The 21,183-nt window shown below is 40.2% G+C and overlaps 1 protein-coding gene across 1 annotated transcript in view; it reads left to right on the top strand.

The window, feature by feature from the left end:
* The window catches only part of Sptlc2 (serine palmitoyltransferase, long chain base subunit 2), an 83,298-nt gene that overhangs the window by 18,807 nt on the left and 43,308 nt on the right, over window positions 1-21,183 (top strand). Inside the window, exons 2-5 of the mRNA NM_011479.4 lie at window positions 424-618; window positions 12,847-13,001; window positions 13,875-14,023; window positions 19,164-19,288. Of these exons, the coding sequence (NP_035609.1) occupies window positions 424-618; window positions 12,847-13,001; window positions 13,875-14,023; window positions 19,164-19,288 (624 nt within the window). The remainder of the gene's footprint in view (window positions 1-423; window positions 619-12,846; window positions 13,002-13,874; window positions 14,024-19,163; window positions 19,289-21,183) is intronic.

The raw sequence follows: 21,183 nt of genomic DNA, 5'->3' as shown, positions 1-21,183 counted from the left end.
ATAAAACCTGCTGCAGCCTAGTACTGAGAAGTCATTTGAGTGTTTTTGAGTGATTTATAGCTGAGTAGTTTTAGGAATGGCTTGTAGTAAAACATTCACACACATTTATGTTATAAAACTGAACTTACTTTTGAACATGTCATCACTTTGTTGGTAAGATAACACAGTATTTTTTAGACTAGGCTTTTTCTTTATATATTTTTACTTTATTAGGATAAAGGAAAGCATGTTCCCTGAAGTTATAATGCGTTTAGAATCTGTTTCAGGAAATTAAATTATGATAAACATCAGGGTTAGATGTTGTTGGCTCTTTTTCATTGCCTCTTGACCCCTTTACTGTAAATCATTACTCTCGGAAATAAGCATGGCCTCGGTGTTCCATTGGTCTCTGATTGCAATAAACAATTTTAATTGCTCTCTTAGATTCATCATGTAACAGAAAATGGAGGACTGTACAAAAGACCGTTTAATGAAGCTTTTGAAGAAACACCCATGCTGGTTGCTGTGCTCACATATGTGGGCTATGGCGTACTCACCCTCTTTGGATATCTTCGAGATTTCTTGAGGCATTGGAGAATTGAAAAGTGCCACCATGCAACAGAAAGAGAAGAACAAAAGGTAATTGTCAGGGAATCTTTGATTCTGCAAATAGACCGTGCTCATATAAATGTTGTCATTGTCACACAGTCCCTCCCACCCCCCAGTAGAAATTGGGGCACATGGAGTTAAATTTTGAGGCAGGAGGATTGCTTTGACTTTGAGGCCAATCTGTGCTACATAGTAAGACTCTGTCTCTAAAACAGAGCAGATACAACTGTGACAAAAACTCTATAAAAATATTCCACAAGGAAAGCTGAAATCAAGGTTGAAGGCCTAGAAAGAGCAAAGCATTTGAAGCTAGAGAGATGGCTCAGTGGCTGAGAAAGCACTGTCCTTCCAGGGGACATCAGTTTTGTTCCCAGCATCTACATGGAGGCTCACAACTATGTGCTCCAAATATTAAAACACTAACAGAGCAAAGCATTTAACTTTTTTTTTTTTTTTTGAGACAGTATTTTTCTGTGTAGTCCTGGCTGCTCAGGAACTCACTCTGAGGATCAGGCTGGCATCAAACTCAGAGATTCATCTCTTCTTCCCTAGTACTAGTATCAGAGGTATGCACTACCACTGCCCTGCAACATTTTTCACTTACCTAGGTTACACTACAAGAACTTAATGAAGCTGACAACAGTAACATTACTTCACTGATAAGAAAGTTAATAATCACCAGCAGTGTGTGTAAAGGTCCATGGTGTCATAGCTTATATGGTGCAGAATAAGTGTGAAATCTGTTCATTCTCCCTTCTGGATATCTCCACTGTGTTTATGGTGATCTGTGGAGACTGAATTCTCTTAGACACATTGGATATAGTTGGATATAGTTATCTAGTCCACAGATCAGCATCTCTCCCCAAACACGTCCCCAAGCTGAGTGTGGTGAGGCCAGCCTGTTCACAGCAGCAAAGGCTCTTGTCTTAGTAATGGTAAAAAGAGAGGTAGGGGCTATCTCCAAGGAGGAAGACCAGATTCACTTCAGGTCACTCTTGTCATAATACACCTGTATTCCTTTACAGCTTTATATGATGCACATGTGTTAAACTATTCCTAGTAAACACCCAGGCTTGAAAAAACTTTAAAAGTTATTCTTTGAGAATTTCATACGGTATGTTATGGTCATATCCACCTACCCATCCCTGTTTCTCCCCTTCCATTCATTCTCCTTGGACCCCTGCCAACTTCATGTCCTTTTTCTTTTTTCTCCCCCTCCTCTTCCCTTCTCTTCCTCCTCTTCTTCTTCTTAAATATTCCACTACATCCCGTTAGTTCTGCCTGTATATGCTGCGTGGGACATCCATTAAAGCACAGTAACCTACTATTGGCTGACTGAGTTATTTCCATTCCCCTGCCTCCCAACTAATTATTTACATTGGTCTCGTCCTTATGAGACAGAAAGAGTCAGATATATGGGTAGTAGTATCATCTGAGAGGAGACATAAAGAAAGAGAGAGTACACTGAGAAAAAGCAGAAAAGATAGGCATGGTGGCACATGTCTATAATGCCAGATCTTAGTAGTTTGAGACAGGAGGATTACTGTGAATTCAAAGACATCCTTGGCTACATTGTGAGTTTCAGAATAAACTGGACTATTGAGTGAGACTGCCTTAGAAACAAAATAAATAAGGGAAAGGGCAGGCCTGGTGGCTGATGTGTTGAAACTAAGATATTTGGGAGGTTGAGGCAGAGGGATTGCATGAAATCAGGAGTTCAGCTTGGACAACCTTGTGGAAGAATAAAGGACCTTGTCAGTTATTAGGAAAATGGAACCATTCATTCATTCGTTCACACACACACACACATATATATGGATTGAAAGAAAATTCATATCCCTTGGGGCTTCAGATATGTCTCAGCAGCTCTTCCAAAGGACCCTAGTTTGAGTCCCAGCACCCACAATGAAAGCTCACAACCCTGCATCTGTAACTCCAGGCCCAGGGATTCAAACCCAACATAGCCATATATTTTGTTTGTATGTTTATTTTTTTTTAAAGATTTATTTGTTTATTTATTTGAAATTCAAACCCAACATAGCCATATATTTTGTTTGTATGTTTATTTTTTTTTAAAGATTTATTTGTTTATTTATTTGAAAATTCTATTTGTATATCTACCTGCAGGATAGAAGAGAGCATCAGATCTCATTATAGATGGTTGTTGATTGCTGGGAATTGAACTTAGGATCTCTGGAGGATCAGCCAGTGCTCTTAACCTCTGAGACATCTCTCCAGCCCTGTTTGTTTGCTTTTTGAGATAGGTCTACATAGCCCTGACTGTCTTGGAACTCTGTTTGAAGACCAGGCTGTTCTCAAACTCAGAGATCTGCCAGTGCTGGATTAAAGGCAGACCATTTCTGAGCTTCAAGGGTACTAGGCACACACAGGGTACACATACATGCAGATAAAACATCTATACACATAAAATAAAATTTTAAAGAAAAAAAGAAAATTTGGATACCTGAAAACTCAGAGTTCAGGTATCCTTCTCTTTCATCTCGACCATTTTGTCCCTGCTTTTAGCCCAGCTTCACAAGTTAGTCTTCGTACAAATTATCTGAAATGCTTACAAGAAGATGATTTCAGGCCAGGTGTGGTGGTACAGCCCTTTAGTCCCAGGACTTGGAGAGGTAAAGACAGGCAGATCTCTGATTTAAAGGCCAGCTTGATTCACACAAAGAGTTCAGAGATCCTGGGTTTGAATCCCAGTACAGTTATTGACAACCATCTATTACTCCAGTTCTAGGGAATCCAATTCCTTCTTCTTGCCTCCACAAGCGATTCATATATATGATCATGTAGTGCACAGACAGACACATGCAGGCAGAACACCATACACATAAAATGTAAATAAATACATCTTAGAATGAAAAACAATTTTTAAATGAGGTTTTTGTTTTTTAAAAAAGCAACACAAGTAAAGCTCTATATTCATAACTTAATCTAGTAGACAAACCAATTTTCATGATTGGAACCCTGAACACGCATTTGATTCTCCTCCTATTCTAGCTGGGTGCATCTAGCCAGAGTGAATCAGTCCACAGAGCGCTGGCTTTGTTCACCCTCAGTCACAGAGTTTCAGCTGCTCCGTGTGCTGTACAGTGGCTCACTTGTGTGCTCACTTCCTATTGGACCAAACCATAGGTGCTTGTGAGTGACGGTAGTGAACGTTTTATTTAGAGTGTAGGTAATGGCATGAGGACGGGCCGTATGGGATGACCTAAAGAAAGAAACGTGAGCCTTGAATAGATAGGTTTTGAATGAGAAATGAGGAGACGGTGTGGAGACTCGGGCAGTTCTTGAGCAGGGGGAGCAGCATGTGCTTGTGCAGCTGGTGCTGGTGTGCGATGGCTGACATGCTAATGCCGTGATGACGCTGTATTGGGTTATCTTTGGATCTTGCTTGGTATTTCTGGAGGGCAGTTTATAGTTTAATTATTGGGTGCTACCGGTATATACTTAATTTTATGTGAATAAAAAACTAGGACATAGATTTTATTCTGAAGTAGCTTCTAATTTTGTTGAGTAAACATATATACATAAAGCTTACCTTTGTACATTCACAGAAGTAATTAATGCTTAGATTATATTAAAATGCAGAATGAAAGTTTCTGTGTATCCTGAGGTTAGTCAGGAAATTATTCGTAGAGGAATTAGTAAGAGGAAATAATTGGGGAGTCAGTGGAGATGACATGTTTTCCTACAGTTGGTGAAAAGATTGTTCTAACGTGATCAGCTTCATTTCAGTGAGACTCTTTTCTGTTGAAAACAGCAGTTTAAACACGTGGGCTTTTCCAGTCTCTTATAAAACCCTGCTTTTTGAGGGAGACCGTGCTTTGTTTTGAGGACAGGTGATGCTTATTTCTTCCTGAGCAAGCTCTGGTGAAAACAGCAGGTGGACTTAGCAGGAGGAAAGTGTCTGCTGGGATCATGCAGCACAGATAGCATGCTGCCAGTTTCCCTTTGACTGAGGTAGCTGCATCCATAGCTTCAACCCAGCTGTCTCCTCATTCCATTTCAAAAAATCAGGAGACAGTGTGATGGTTCTATACCTTTAATTCTGGCACATAGTCAGGCAGGTCTGCCATCCTGGGCAGAGGCAGATAGATCTGAGTTTGAGGCTAACCTGGTCTATAGAGCTAGTTCCAGGCAGCCAGGGTTACACAGAGAAGCCATGTCTCAAAACTGTTCCCTGGGAGAAAGTCAGAGAGAAGAGAACGGGCTGTTACTCTTTTCACAGGGAAATGGAATGTACTGCTTTAGGCAGTAGCTGAACTATATGATGCTAATAAAGGAGTTTACAAGACTCTTGTACTTTGTATTAATTAGTTGAAAGACATAATAAAGGGGCCATGACTTTGAAAGACAGCATGGAAAGGTTTGGAGGGAGGGGAGAGAGGGGGAAGTGATGCAGCTACAATCTCAAAAGATAAACAGGGAAAATCAAAGGGAGGGGAAAGTTTTGCGGGGAATACAGCATCTTACCCATCCATGTGCTGTGGTGCCAGGTTGGTGTGCAGCATCTTGGGACCTTATTTGGAGCAGCTGTGTGGTGTTTTCTCCCCGTCTCTTCCCACAAAGTTTTCATGTTTGGATCTCTAGGCTTCAACCTTTTTTTTTTTTTTTAATTTTTTATTAGGTATTTTCCTCATTTACATTTCCAATGCTATCCCAAAAGTCCCCCATACCCACCCCCCCACTCCCCCTTTTTGGCCCTGGCGTTCCCCTGTACTGGGGCATATAAAGTTTGCAAGACCAAGGGGCCTCTCTTTGCAGTGATGGCCGACTAGGCCATCTTTTGATACATATGCAGCTAGAGATAGGAGCTCCGGGGGGTACTGGTTAGTTCATAATGTTGTTCCACCTATAGGGTTGCAGATCCCTTTAGCTCCCTGGGTACTTTCTCTAGCTCCTCCATTGGGAGCCCTGTGATCCATCCAATAGCTGACTGTGAGCATCCACTTCTGGGCTTCAACCTTTTTAATTGAGATTTTTCTTTGCATAGAACAATTTGGATCTGCATTTTACTATTAACTGTGAATGTAAAAGTGCAAATAACTGGTTCCTTTGGTGATGATCTGGGGTTCTCAACCAGTAAATGGTGACCCCTTTGGGGGTTGCATTTCAGATATATACATCTGGATTCATAACAGTGGCAAAATTGTAGTTATGAAGTAGCAGCAAAATAACTGGTTGGCAGTCAGCACAACATAAGAAGCTGCATTAAAAGGTCAAAACATTAGGGACCTTGAGAGTCACTGCCTTAGATTTAGTACCCTTGTGATGTCAAAACGACGAGGTGTTTTGAGACAGGATCTCATTATGTAACCTGTTTTGGAATATTGCTGTATACAGACTGACCTTGAGCTTGTTTGCTATCCTAGCCTTCCCTCCCCTCCCAATGCTTGGCACCACCATGTCTGTCTCTAAAGCACTTTGAAATGCCATGACACTTTTGCTATAAAAGAGAAAGCTTTAAAAGTGCGAAAATGTGGTGAAGTCCACTTAAAAACTGTCATCCCGAGGGGCTTGCTTGTTTGAGGGAGCAAGGGACTGATCACTGGCTGGGCTTTTCCTCCCTTGTTTGCAGGATCTGCGTTAGCCTGGGGTGGCTTGCTTCCAGTAATAGGTATTCTCTGCTGTATTCCTTTACTTCCTACAGGAGTAGCCTTCTCTCTCTGGAGACAGTCTTTGAATAGTTCAGTTGGTCTTAAAGTTTTTATCCTCCGCTTTCATTCACTTCCTGCATCCCCACCCTAAGTCCTGGGGCTGCTGTGTAAGCAGCACTGGAGCACTTCCCTGTAGTGCAGAAGCTTTCCTGTGATTTTGTTTTCTCCTAATCTGTTTCCATTCTTTCCTTTAGAGTAAATTCCCGGACATTCTATTTCCAGCATTTGCTCTCCACCCTTTCAGTCTAATCCAGTCAAGTTTTTGAAGTTATCACATCTACAGAAATGATTTTTTTCCTCAGGGTTACCAATAACTTGTGTTGCAGGATATGATAGACCTTTCTCAGTTTTTACTATTTGTAATATTTTTCAGCTGCATTTGACAGTTGGTCACCCTGTCCTGGCTTCTAGGATGTTCTATTTGGGGGGGGGGGGGTGTCTTCTTTTGTACTTTTAGTTTTTTGGGTTTTTTTTTCTGCTTTGGTCCTCTCTGTCTGCTGACCTGAGTGTGTTGGTGTGGCCTGAGTTCATCTTTAGATGAGTACTTTCAACCCCTTCTCTATACTGATATCAGGCCAATTTCTCTCTGAGTGAGTTCCTTTGCAAGAGCAGTATACTTTCTTAACTGGTGAACCATCTCTCCAGCTCCATTTCTGCTATTTTTAGTTCTGCCTTAATGGCATCTCCTTCTCTAGTAGACAAAATATTACCCAAATAAAAGTTGATGATCAAGAATCTTTGCAGTAATCTGTATTTGGAGTGTACTAGTTCTTGTTAAGCATTGGAAAATCTTTCAGCAGAGCAAGTACCTGCCAGCATCAACATATTTGTTATTTCATGTGTGGCCTTCGGTATGAAGTATATTAGAGTTCAGAAGTTCCTTGGCCTGTTTCCAAAAGGGTAGATGTTTTAGCCTTCAGACGAAGTAGATTTCCTACCCCTGGTTGTCCTGGAACTCATACTGTGCTGGCCTTGAACTCAGAGATCTGCGTGGCTTTGCCTCCCAAGTACTAAGATTGAATGCCACTATGCCTGGCAAAGTATATTTTCTCAAATTTAGATGGTAGGCTGAATAAAAAAGTTTAGGTTTCTTTCCATCTAGTGTTAGGTACCTTAATAAACTGTCACTTGAAATACTCAAAATTAACCCATGGCAGAGAAAATATGTTCCCTTTTATATAGCAAGTGTCTGAGTGAAGGTTTCATTGCTGTGAACAGACACCATGATCAAGGCAATTCTTTATAAAGGACAACATTTGATTGTGGCTGCCTTACATACAGGTTCTGAGGTTCCTGCCACTATCATCATGGCAGGAAGCACAGCAGTGTCCAGGCAGGCATGGCTCTGGAGGAGCTGGAATCTACATCAGCAGCCAGGAGGAGGATCTCAAAGCCCACCCTCACAGTGACACACCTCCTAATAGTACCACTCTTGGGCCAAATATACTCAAACCATCACACCAAGTTTGGAATTTACTTAACTGCAACATTCTTCCCATTATTTTAAAAACTTTTTGTTGATTATTTATAATAAATACAAATAAATACGAGTAGTGCTTATATGGGAATGCTACGTGACAACGAGTGCCAAGTATGATGACTCTTAAACACAAGGACAGCCGCCATGACATGAGATCAGCACCTTGACAACATAGCAGAAGTCTGTGTGCAGGCTAGGTGCTGACTGATGTGTGTCTGCTGACCACTGGAAGTTACAGTTTCGTGAACTGCCTGTCTGTGTCTTTATCTTTTTCCATTAGATTTCTGTCTCTTTTTTTTAATGGCTTTTACAACTGATCTTAATTATTGTAGAATATATGTTTAAGTAGATTTTATTTTATTTTGTTCACATTTGTATGTATGTATCTGTTTGAGAGTGTATGTTCATGTGTGCAGAAGCGTGCAGAGGCCAGAAGAGGGTGTTAGAGCCTTTGGAGCTAGAGTTAATAGAGGTTGTGAGTCACCTGGCAGTCTCTACTCTGCTTTTTTTTTAAAACAAAAACAAAAAACTTTGGTATTCCAAAAAAGAGAGCCATATAAGATGTGGCCTTCTGTGTTTGACACCTTTAGTTCTGTGTTAGACATCTTTAGTTGAAGGTTCATCTAACATCATAGTATGTGATAATGCATATGAATATTTGTAACTAGAATATTTGTATTTTCAACCAGTGAAGTCTATGCAAATAATTCCCAAACCCCAGAATACCCCAAGATTTGAGACACTTCTGTTTCCAAGCATTTTGGCTCAGGGCTTTTGAAACTGTGCTACTGTTCCATTGTGTGAATGTTGCCACATTTTGTTAGTTTTTGTTTGGTTGGTTTTTGGGGGGACCAGTCCTGCTGTGAGTATTCTTGTTAAGCATTGTTTGAATAGGCATCTCCAACTCTCTGGGGATATAAAAAAATGGGACAGCTGGCTCATCGGGGCTGCTTACATTTACATTGCTGAGATGAGCCAGAGCCTCTAGCTTCTTCTCCTTTATCCTGCATTTCCACCAGCATGATAGTAAGGGGTGATTGCTCTCTGAAAAATTGCAGTTTTATTTTACTGCTTGGGAGGATTTATTTTTTATTCGTATTGATGTTTATCTTTGTGTTTGCATGCTTTGTATGGGGGCTCGGAGACGCTGGGGTATAAGAATGTCTTTACAAGCAATCTGTGACTTTTTATATGTTCTTATTTTTATATTTTTTTTTATAAAGATTCATTTATTTATTTTACATGTATGGATCTTTTGCCTCTGTTGTGCCTGCGTATCATATGTTTGCAGTGCCCTCAGATACCAGAAGAGAGCATTGAAATCTTTGGAACTGCTGTGAATACAGGAATCAATCCCAGGTCCTCTGGAAAGGCAGCCAGCACTCTTAACCCCTGAGCCCCATGGGGTCTTTTTAAATCTTTTTGGCTTTTTGGGCAGGATTTCTCTGTGTAACAGAGACCTGGCTATCCTGGACTTAATTTGTAGACCAGGCTGGGCTTGAATTCTCAGAGATCTGCTTGCCTCTGCCTCTCAAAACTAGGGTTAAAGATGTGTTCCACCACTCCCAGCCTGATGTATTGTTTTGTTTTTAAAAGAAAAGGTCTCACCCCATTGCTTTGGCTATCTGGAACTCATTATATAGACCAGGCTGGTCTCAAACTCAGATATCTATCTACCTGCCTCTGCTTGCTTTTATAGAGATTTTTATCTTTTCCATTCTATTTTCTTTACTTATCCAATATTTAAATAAACATAATGCCATTCCATGGTTCCAGTACAAATTTGTTCTTTAATTGACTGCTGGAGTAGCTTTATGAATTCTCCTTTTACCCCCTGACCTTTGCAGAAAGTCAAGGATAGAACTCTTAAATTGTCTTGATGTGGATATATTTCTGAGCATGTTATCCCCATATCAAAGCAGTGTTATTTGCCTCAAATGCTCAAGTTTGAGAGAAATTTTGTCCTTTGATATATTGAAATTTGTATCCTGGTATGTCCTTTGTTGTGACTAAAAGAAAACTTGAGACAAACGACTTCAAAGGAAGAACTGGTTTTGGAGGGAGGTTCAATGATTGAAGAGATTTCAGCTCTGCTGCCCATGAACCTGTGGTGAGGCACTACGAGGAGTCCATGGTGGAACAAAGCTTTCATCTTATGGCAGGGAAACAGAGGTAGGTCTGAGGCCAGGCTCTCACCATCCCTTCCAGGGCATTTCCCAGGATCCTTCTGTGAAATGGCCCCTGCTTGTAGGTTCACAGTCTCCCAGTAGTGCTCAGGCTGCCGTCAGCCTTTCAGAGACTCTTGGGATCCCAACCATAGTACCTAGACTCCTACTTAAATAAAAACTGTTGAGCTAGAGCTGACACTGAAGCTTTTTCTTTAGCTTACTACCAGTGGGGCTAGTTTGGAGTGCTGCTAGGGTTTCCATTTCAGCCACATCACTTGGTGGTTGGCTGATTGCAAATGAATTATTTATTCTACCTTGCCCCTATAAAAGACGAGAAACTAGTATTTTATTTACAAGCTGTAAGCCTAGATTGGGGAGGTTCTATGCTAGTCTCAGCTGTATTTAAGCCATATGTCCCTTGTTACTTGCTGTTTGAGTGTCACCAGGCTGCTTCTGCTCCGTCAGCCTGTCCTCGGGGTGCATTTCTCTTGGCCACAGGCTCATAATCCATCTGGCCTGACTGTAGCCTCCTCCTCTCTCTGTCTTTTCTCTTTCCTTCTCCCTGGTTGTTCTCTTCCAAGACCTCTCTATCCTTAAGCCTCACCTTCCTCTCTCTATGGCCCAATCACAGGCTCTAGACTTTTATCAGCCTTAGCCCTAGATATCAAAGGTACAAGGTGTTTCAGACAATAGGGACTCGTTGTCTGGACTGAGGTGTTCAATAGCAATCTCTCTTTGGGGTAAACTGCCCTTGGATCTGCTTTCAGATCTAACTGCCACTGAAGTTGCCACCGTAGAACTTAGGATTCAAGAGAAGCTAACGTTGGCCTGAGTTCTTCTGCTGCCATTGTGTTCTGCTATTGGACCCAACATCTCTCCCTGTATCCTCAGTTTCTGTGTGCTTGTGTCTCCCATCTCTTGCCTCTGTAAGGAGATACTTGACCATGAAGTTCTCTGGGAGATTTGAACTCACTCCTTCTCTCTTAATCGTGAATAACAGATGTCACCAGTTGTCTATGCTCAATTCAGGATTGAGTGTGAAGTTCTGCCATGTTGTACCCAGCAGATCCTCTCTCTTGGCTTTTGTCTGTCTGAACTAGGCTCAGGAAGATTGTTTTGTTTTATTCCATGTTTATATAGTTAAAACATATTTTGTTGCTAATAATAATTTGCCTGTGAGGAAACAGTTCCTTAAAGTATTTAAAGTTCTTATTTGAACATGAATGTGCAGTGTTTAGAAACTGTTAGTGAAACTTTAAAATAACTGGGCAGAGTCAGAAAGGATTCTTCAGATACATAAGACACACTACCATCTTCCTCATAATAATTCCTTTTAATATTTGCCCTTTCTATAGTGCAGAAAATACTGGTAAATACTCTATCTGTCCGGGCTGGTGAGATTGCTCAGTGCGGAAGGCACTTGTCATGCAAGCCTAGAGAAAGAACTGTGTTAGATCCACTGAATCCATGTGAAGGTGTTTGGAGAGAACCCCCTCCAAGAAGCTATCTTCTGGCCTCCATAAATCCTTTGACACACAGACTCACACATATACATATATGCACATGCATGTATACACACTAATAATAATAAAAATGAAATTTAATCAAAGATTTATAGTTAGAGTGAGGGTGGAAGACTTTTTTTCCACCTTTGAGAATAGATAGAGATAGTAGGATATAATTTTGTGAGAGAGATAGTCTTGTTCTTGCTATTTATTCAAAGAACCTTTTGCAGGTCTTCTGAGCTGTCTAAAGAGATGATATCTACAGAGATGCTTATGTTGTAGGCACTGTAGAGTCCTAGTCAGCAGGACTTAACAGTTTAATGTAGTGTGACAACAAGCTCAGGAGTCATGACTACAAGTTCAATTTGTGCCAGTTACACAGTAAAGCATAGTTCTACTTTCTTTCTGTTTACCTCACTCTTGGAGAGCCGAGAGTTGAAGTAGATCTCGCGTGGACCAATGAAGTGTGTTTCAGGAAGGGTTTATATGACACTGGGAGTGGTACTCTGTATTCATTTTGACTCTACTGTGAGTTAACCTTTTACAGATTAAAGTTTTAGTTCAGTCTTAGAAGAAAGGGAGACTAAATCTGTGGGACAGGGAGTCTATCCTAAGAATGTACTTTTTTATTTTGAGACAGGGTCTCACGGTGTACCTCTGGCTGCCCTGTAACTATATAGAACATGGTGGCCTCAGACTCAGAGATCTCCCTGCCACAAATGGTTATTACTGTTTTGTTTTTATTTGTAGTATTTTGAATTGTGTGTATGTGTGTGGGTGTGTAAATATAAAATATTGCATGTCAGTGCAGAGACCTTGAAGTTACAGGTGGTTGTCAGCTGCCTATAATGTGTCCTGGGAGCTAAACCTGGGTCCTGTGCAAGTGCCCTTACATCTAAGGTGGCAGACTTTTCTAACCTACAGTTTAGGGGTTTTTTTTGTTTGTTTTGTTTTTTTAATCATTTTTTGGTGTGTGGGGCTGGGGTTTGATTTTGATCCTTGAGCACATGCAGAGGATCAAAACTCTAATTTTGGAAGTATTTTTCCTCTTTACAACTGGGATTATAATTGTTTTTCTGCCTGAGGGCGTGTGGGAGGGTAGCTTTTTTCCAGATTGTTACAAAGGGATAGAATTATATGACTGGATTTTATTTCTGAGTCCAACTTCAAGTTAAGTCTGTTAGTTCTATGTTTATGTGTTTTAGTTATTTGACATAAAATATAGGTCAAACATCTAAGCTAAGCAATCTTTACTTGATTAAAAAAAGATAACACAGAATTAATACACTTCTCCAGATGTTGCTTGGATATGTCAGTTAATTAAATATGATTGACTGACATCTTTCTCAGGTACTCCTGAGAAGAGAAAAACTATAAGACTTGTCTTTCAATATATCAGTTAAATTTATACTGTTTCACTATTTTGTTGGCAGGACTTTGTGTCCTTGTATCAGGATTTTGAAAACTTCTATACAAGGAACCTCTACATGAGAATCAGAGACAACTGGAATCGACCTATCTGTAGTGTGCCTGGAGCCAAGGTGGATATCATGGAGAGAAAATCTCATGACTATAACTGGTCATTCAAGTGAGTTGTATTTGGAAATTATTTCTTATCAACAAAGGAATTTGTTTTGAGTATTCTCTCAAAGCAAAAGCAGCAGCTGAAGATAACACTATTATTATTGGTTTCTGGGCAATACTATTCAATACTGTTTCTGGAACATGTTTTGGAGAGAGTGCTGGAGTATAAAACCTCACATATGCTGGGCAAGTGCTGTACAGTGAGCTACACCTGCGAGTCCCACTGTGTTTAAAATCATTTTCTCTTTCATTTGATTCTCTTGGTTTTTTCAAGACAGGGTTTCTCTGTATAGCCCTGGCCGTCCTGGAACTCACTTTGTAGACCAGGCTAGCCTTGAACTCACTCACAGTCATTTGTCCGCCTCTGTCTCCCAAGTGCTGTGATTTAAAGTATGCATCACTAGGCTGGAGAGATGATTCAGCGATTAAGAGCACTGATTGCTCTTTCAGTGGCTCTCAAAGGCTCCTCATGTGTACATGCTCACACACAGAATTGCTGGCCCCACATATATGTATCATTCGGTTACTAAGTAGTACCAAAGTGCCCTCCAGAAGAAAATATTGAATGATAGTTTGTAAGACTGTTCTAGGACATCTTTAGCTGTCACACCTTAAAATTTGTTATCACTGTCAATAAATTAATACTTGTGTTTTAAAAGTAATTTTTATTCTTTGGCGGTTTCATACTGTGTGCACAACACACACTGGATTTTGTTGTGCCCCCTTTTCCCTTGTTACTGGTGAGGTTGAGCTGCTTTTCTACAGATGGTGCTCACTTTACTTCTGTGTATAATGCTCCCTTTTGCATTATCAGTGTGTATCACACTTGGGTATTAGGCATGATTGTATCATTAAGTTTTATACTGTTGAAACACAGGTACACAGGGAATATAATTAAAGGTGTAATAAACATGGGTTCCTACAACTATCTTGGATTTGCGAGGAACACTGGATCATGTCAGGAAGCAGCTGCTGAAGTCCTCAAGGAGTATGGAGCAGGGGTGTGCAGCACTCGTCAGGAAATTGGTAAGTGTGAGCTCAGGAGTGAGTAATGCAGGTACAGTGTTAGCGTAATACACACACAAACACTTGGCCTTGTACTTCTGCTCAGGTCCAGCAGACACTGTCTTTATATTTTGAGATGGTTTCCAATGTGTTACATGTGCATAATGTCCATAGCAAAGTTTTGTTTCTTTGTGGGATTTAATTAACTTTTGTAAATCTTACAAGTGCCACTTATTACATGGGTGCTGTTACCTAAAAGCTAATGTGCTTTTATACTGGCGAACTAGGGCTGATAATAATCCTTTAGATATATTTCAAGAATTAAATAATTAAATTTGCTATTTTATGTAAAGGCATTTGGAAGAAACTAGATACAAATTTTTGCTACAAATCTATAAAATATGAAGGATTAACAATCTTATGTAAAGAAATATACATGCACACACACACCCCTTATTTTTTGGTAGAGAACTGCTAAGTGTTGACATCGTAAGGCAGCTTTTTTTTGATATTTAAGACTGAGAAAATTGAATCAACAATTCACTAGGGTAGGCAAGTCTAGGGATTCGGTTGCAAATACATTTGGGTGGTTTAGTGCAGGTTCCTGACACTGCTGCAGGCAGAGGTGAATCAATGGCTAAAGCCCTGTGAAGCTGCTGCCTTTTGGCTAGAGTGACAGGAGTTCTGTCACTTCTCCCAGTCTGCTTTGGGCTTCTTTATTGCTTGGTGGTCCCAGAGTATCATTGTCTTACTGGGCAGCAGGCTTTTCCTACATTAAGTACTGCTTTGCATTTGCATTTGTCAGAGCTAGACACTAAGGCAGCCCAGGGTCAAGGACTGTGGCCATAGTTCCCCACCTCTCCGTAAAAAGAGAATAAAGGAATTCTATCAAATTCCATCTGCCACAGTAACTCCCACAACATACCTTAAAGAGAAAGTAAAAAACAATTATGCACCATTTCATTTCGGCTGCTTTATTCATTCATGCGTTTCAGACTATATGTGCACACTATAGATCTTCAGAACATCATTACTACTTTTCCTAGTTTCTTAGGAGGCTTCTGTAGTTGTTTATGCTTTGATTTTTATCCCCAGCTCTCTTTCAAGAGTGGGTGTCATTGCTGTGGGCCAAGACACATAAATACTTATTCCTTGAAAATACTCAGCTGCAAATTTCAACTAAAAGTCAATTCTCGAGAGACCTAGAATATGTTAAATGTATTTGGTTGGTTTCCCTTCTAAATTTTCACTGGTTCTCCACTCTACTTCTTTTGGAAATTAAAGGGCCAGTGTGTGCTTTCTTAGCTCTGTAAGAATCTTTAGATGTCTATTTGTTTTGTCTTTTCTTCCTTCCATCCATCTTTCCTTCCCCCCACCCTTTTTTTTTTTTTTTTTTTGGAGACAGAGTCTCACCATGTAGCTCTGGCTGTCTTCGAACTCACTATGTAGATCAGGCTGGCCTCACACTTTGAGATCTGCCTGTCCCTGCCTTCCCCTTCTTAGTGCTGGTATCAAAGGTGTGCACCACCGTGTCTGGCTTGGCTCTATTCATTTTGTTTGGTATTGTTCTTAAAGTGTATGGCTACATGTAATATGGACATTTTTGATCTGGAAGTCCTCTAAGTGTTTAAGAATAGCTCAGTAAAGTAAAAAGTGGGCTGGTCTTTTGCAGTGATCTAGAGCATACTTTGTAATGATATCGGGGAGGTTTTGTTTCTTGGATTCCATGCCAGTATAGTGCTGGAGGAGCCTCAGTTGGGTCTTTACCCATCTTAAATGGGTGTCCCAGGCAAGCTCAAGAGAAGGAACTTTGAGAGGTGTGTTGTTTGTTTATTTTTTTCTGTTTTTTTGTTTTTTTACTGTAGTTGTCTGGGTACTCTTCGCTCTTTCTCTGGTGTAACACCGTCCTGTCTCCCCCCTTTAGTTTGAAATACTTGTTTTCAGGACTGCTTTGCAGTTACATTCTGGTATTTCTTTATTTGGGGGTGTGGAAGGAGTCCCTTCAGGAATTGGTTTCCCTTGTCCAATTTGTATTCTTCCTTCCCTGTGTCTTCCTTTCAATAACAAATTCCCTTATTGGTAGAGCTCATGTCTTCCTGGGTGTGTAGTAGATTGAAATTTGATATCCGAAACTGTCTTATCTAATCTCTTACTTGACTAATAGTTCTGGTACTGCCACATTTGAGCCTGAAAATGCCCTCTGAAGAATTAGATTCTTGCTTCCTTGTCTGGGACCAGTGGCTGCTCAGGTATGATGCTGGTCTGGTTCCTAGGTTTTCTGTGACATTCCTTCTCTCCAGTCTTCTAACCAAAAAGATATTGTTTAGCAACCTATGGTGGGGGTGGGTAATACATAAACATGCTTAATAATCCCCAAAGTACCCACAGGCATCAGAAGAAAGACGTGCTTGCTGATGTGGTCCAGCCGTGTCATTCCTCTTCCTACAGTTATGAAGTCTGCTGTTGGTTTTCTGGACAGTTGTTTGTTTTTCATATTCTTCAAAGCTTTAAAAAAAGTTTTTGTTTTTGTTTTTGTTTGTTTGTTTTTCGAGACAGGCTTTCTCTGTGTAGCCCTGGCTGTCCTAGAATTCACTCTGTAGACCAGGCTGGCCTCGAACTCAGAAATCTGCCTGCCTCTGCCTCCCAAGTGCTGGGATAAAAGATTAAAGGCATGCGCCACCACTGTCAGGCTTTTAAAAATCTTAAATGATATTTTTAGTTAACATGCAAAATAAATAGGTTTCCTTCTTACATTTTAATACATTTAACATGTGCATGCTTGTATGTTTGTTCATATCTGTTCCTTCTGCTACTTCCCTTGTCTTCCCTCCCCTTCTTCTCCCTAACAGCCCCCATTGTACTTTCATATGGTAAAGTTCATATAAATTAAAATCTGCATGTGAGAAAACATTTGTTTCCCCCCCCCTTTTTTTTTTTTAAAAAAAGATTCATTTATTTATTTAATGTGAGTACACTGCAGTTGTCTTCAGACACACCAGAAGAGGGCATCGGATCTCATTACACTCCAGCCCCTGTTTCCCCTTTTAAAAAAGCTTTTTCTTTTTCTTTTTTGAGACCTTTTTTCTTTTGAGTGTATTGGATCCCAGTTACCCCTTGTTATGGCTGTCTCTTCTTCACAGACATTGATCTCTTCATGATCTCCTTTGGAACATTTTCTCAGCTCTTGCTTTTTAAAACATGTACAAACTCTTGGTATCTCTCTTCTAATTGTCTTCTTTTTCTCTCCTTTCCGTTTGTTACATTTGAGATGTTGAGTGTGCAGACCTGTCTATAAATTTGCCCTTCCTCACCATTTATAGCCTTGCATTGCACACACACTTCAGTATATGAAGCCCAGGAATTCAACATAATATTCTTTTACTTGTGGAGGTGAGAGGAGGAGAAATTACTTGATTGTTGTAAGGTTTAGAAAGGATGTTGTGTTGCTTTGTTTTTCCTCTTAAAAGTGTTATTAAGATATAATTTATATGATATCATTTGCTCATTTAAGCTGGGCAGTGGTGGCACATGCCTTTAATCCCAGAATAATTTCATTCCTTCTGATAGAGCTGCCTGACCCACCACTAGCAGTCACTGGTAACATATGTACTGTATTTATTTGCCTCTTTTGGATATTTCATATACATGGAATCATGTAACTTTGTGACCTTTCATCGCTTCTTTCTAGCTTTCACTTTGTGTCTTTTCACAAGATCATGTATGGTGTGCATTAGTGCTTCATAGACTGCATCTGCATGCCATTCTACTTTGTGACCAAGTAACAGCACATTGTGTATATATACCACATTGTGTTTATCCATTTATCTATGATGGACACCTGGTTTATTTCTCCTTTTTGGCTACAAGAACACATTTTAAAATAACATTTTAATATGCTTCTTGGGTATGTACTTCGGTGTGATTTTGCAAGATCACATGGTAATTCTATAGTAGCTTTTCAAGCTGCTTCCTAGAGCAGCTACACTCCTGTGTAGTCCCATCAGCAGGAAGAGTTTGTGGGTGTTTGGGGAGTGGGAGTGTAGGAGCTAAGGGTTGAGGCATGCTTAGGCAGTTTTGCAGCTATATAGCCCATGCTAACCTGAGCTAGTGATCCTCTGCCAGTGCTGGGGTTACAGATGTGTTCTGCCATGCCTGACCTTGTGTGTTTTATGTATCATGTCTGTAGCCAACCCTTAACCCTTGCCTGCCTTGATTGCTGCTGCCTCTCACTTTAAGCCTGTCTAGAGTTCATGCACTAAGTGTAAGTCTTTCTTATCAAGTCATCATCTACTTGGTAAGGACATAGATTTAGCCTTTTGTCTCTCAAACCTCCCAACTCTGTTGGCTTCCTAGGCTATCATAACAACAAATGAGAAATGGGAAGTTGTGGAGGATAGAAACATGAGGTCAAGGTGTCGGCAGGGCTGTGCGCACACTGACAGCTCCAGGTGCTTGCTGGCATCCTCAGTGTTCCCTCACCTGTGCTCCCATGGCTGTCTCCCTGTGTGTCAGACACTGTCATCATCTGCGCCTGCTCTATGTATGTCTCTTTCTGTATCAGTGGTGTTAAGCCCAATCTCATTGACCTTCTTTTATTGGTTATTTTTATAAGGATGTTCCAAAGCGGCTATGTTCGTTTTGTTTGGGGGCTGGAATCCCTCCCTGGGCATTACACATGTGGGCATCTATTCTACCACAGAGCTACTCCTTACCCTATCAGAATATCTCTTTAATGGAACTCAGTTTACCTTTTGATATTACCCATGTCTATAAATATTTCTGTTTTCCACTAATTGTATTAAGGATTACAAGTATCTATAGATGGAATTTTAGTTCTTGTTCTTCTAGTGTTTTGGGGTGTGTGTGTGTGTGTGTGTGTGTGTGTGTGTGTATTTAAAGGTATACACCACCATGCCTGGACTGAAAATGTTTTTATTGCATTTGTGTGGGTGTGTGTGCTTGGATGCGTGTATGTGGTGTAGGTCAAAGGACAACTCTTAGGAGTTGGTTCTCTCCATCTACCATGTTGGTTCCAGGGATTGGCAGCAAGTGCCTTTTACCCACTGATCTGTCTTGCTGACCTTATTTTCTCTTAATAAGGCAATCATTTTAAAATGAAGACTTTATAATTCTGACTTTATTACTTGACTTCTTCATTCAGGAAACCTGGACAAGCATGAAGAACTAGAGAAATTGGTAGCAAGGTTCTTAGGTGTGGAAGCTGCTATGACCTATGGCATGGGATTTGCAACAAATTCAATGAACATTCCTGCTCTTGTTGGCAAAGTAAGACAGCATCATTTGTGGCAGTTCTCTCATAAATATGTTCTTCTGTTTTGATAAATATTCTCAGTTAGCAGCTATTATTAAACTAGACTATAGTTTAATCCTACAAGCCTGATATCAGTTGGAGCTTTCCTCCTAGGACCCATTGTCCTTCCCTTTTCCTGTACAAATTTGAAGGAATTCTGATGAAAATAAACCCAAATGACTCAAAAGTATGAAAGAAAAGTTTAATCATTCAGAAAGGTAATCATTTTACCTAAGTAGAAAAATATGAACCAGGCGGGGGTGGCACACATCTTCAATCCCAGCACTTGGGAGGCAGAGGCAGGCGGATTTCTGAGTTTGATGCCAGCCTGGTCTACAGAGTGAGTTCCAGGACAGCCAGGGCTACACAGAGAAACCCTGTCTCGACAAAACCAAAACCAAAACAAACAAACAAAAAACCAGAAACATATGAAAGTGCCGTTACCTTGATTTTAGGTAAATTATATCTAAACATAACTTATCTTTGTATGTGACTATATCTATCTGTATATTCATCCTGTAATAGAACTTGTGAGAGTTAAAGTCAGGAGCGATAAAATGCTTTGTCAGTGTAGCTGCTTAGCACTGTCAGCTTGAAAAGAACCCGTGAGGTGCTTCTCTTCTCTTCTCTTCTCTTCTCTTCTCTTCTCTTCTCTTCTCTTCTCTTCTCTTCTCTTTTTATCTTAGCATTTATGTTTAGAAATGGTACCTTGACAAAAGTAGTGAATTACCTCAGGCTTGAGTTTTGCTTGTCCATTGATTATTTGCTCAAACTTATGATTTCGAACATGTCACATAATTTTTCTTGTCCTCGTAGTTTCCTTTTAGTGGATTAGTATAATTCTAATGAAGCTATAACTGTATGATTCTTGTAAGGAACCAATGAGGCAGGCAGTAAACAAATAGCAGTGCAAGAGAATTAAATCCAATTGTATTGATATCACAAAAATGTAACTGCTTAATTTGTACATTGAAGTAGAAGGCAGACCTCAGATAAGGAAAAAGTAGTAAGTTTCATAATATTAAATGAACCTATTTGAACTGTAAAAATATGTGCATTAAAAGTAAAAAGATGAAAATAGCACACTGGCATACACCTACCATCCCTGCCACCCGGAAATTTGAAGCAAGAGGACGACGTCTCACTTCTAGGGATTTGAGATCAACATAGAGCTGGGGAACAGGGGCTGTGTCAGAAATAGATAAAGAATGTCTGGGGATGCAACTGCAACGCCTGCAACCCCGTGGTGCAGTGCATGCTTAGTGTGTACATGGTCCTGGGTTTGATCTCTAGCATTGAAAGAGAAAAAATATGAAAAAGATATAGCATGCGAACTAATGAAGTAGAAGTTACTATATTGATGATATAAACTGATTTCAGACTAAGGAATATTGTGAAGATGAGGAATAGTAACATTAATTTGGTGATTTACAGAAGAGAGATCTTTCTTCTCCTGGTATTTTAAATTTAGACTCACAGAAGAGCTAGAAAGATGGCTTAGTGGCTTCCTGGGGTCCTCAGTTCAATTTCCAGCACCCACATGGTGGCTCACAACCATCTGTAATGGGATCTGATGCTCTATTCTGGCATGCAGGTGTTCATACAGATAGAGCACTCACATACATAAAATAAGTCTAAAAAGAAAGATTTAGACTTCACAGAAGATTTCCGGAGCGTGCAGAGTCCCTGCATGGCCTTTACTCAGCTTTGCTCTGTGATAGCATCTTTCTTACCACTGAAGCATTTCCCAAAGCTCAGAGGTTAACAGTACACTGACAAATGCAAAGTGTATTTCATGTCTACTGTTAAACGCTTTTACTCTCTGCCCCTGGTTTCAGTTGAGGCACCACACTGCATTCAGTTGTTGTAG

Source organism: Mus musculus, chromosome 12, assembly GCF_000001635.26.
Source record: "Mus musculus strain C57BL/6J chromosome 12, GRCm38.p6 C57BL/6J".
Classification (NCBI taxonomy): Eukaryota; Metazoa; Chordata; class Mammalia; order Rodentia; family Muridae; genus Mus; species Mus musculus.
The sequence above is the reverse complement of the archived record's forward strand: the minus strand, read 5'-3'. Positions and strand labels throughout refer to the sequence as shown.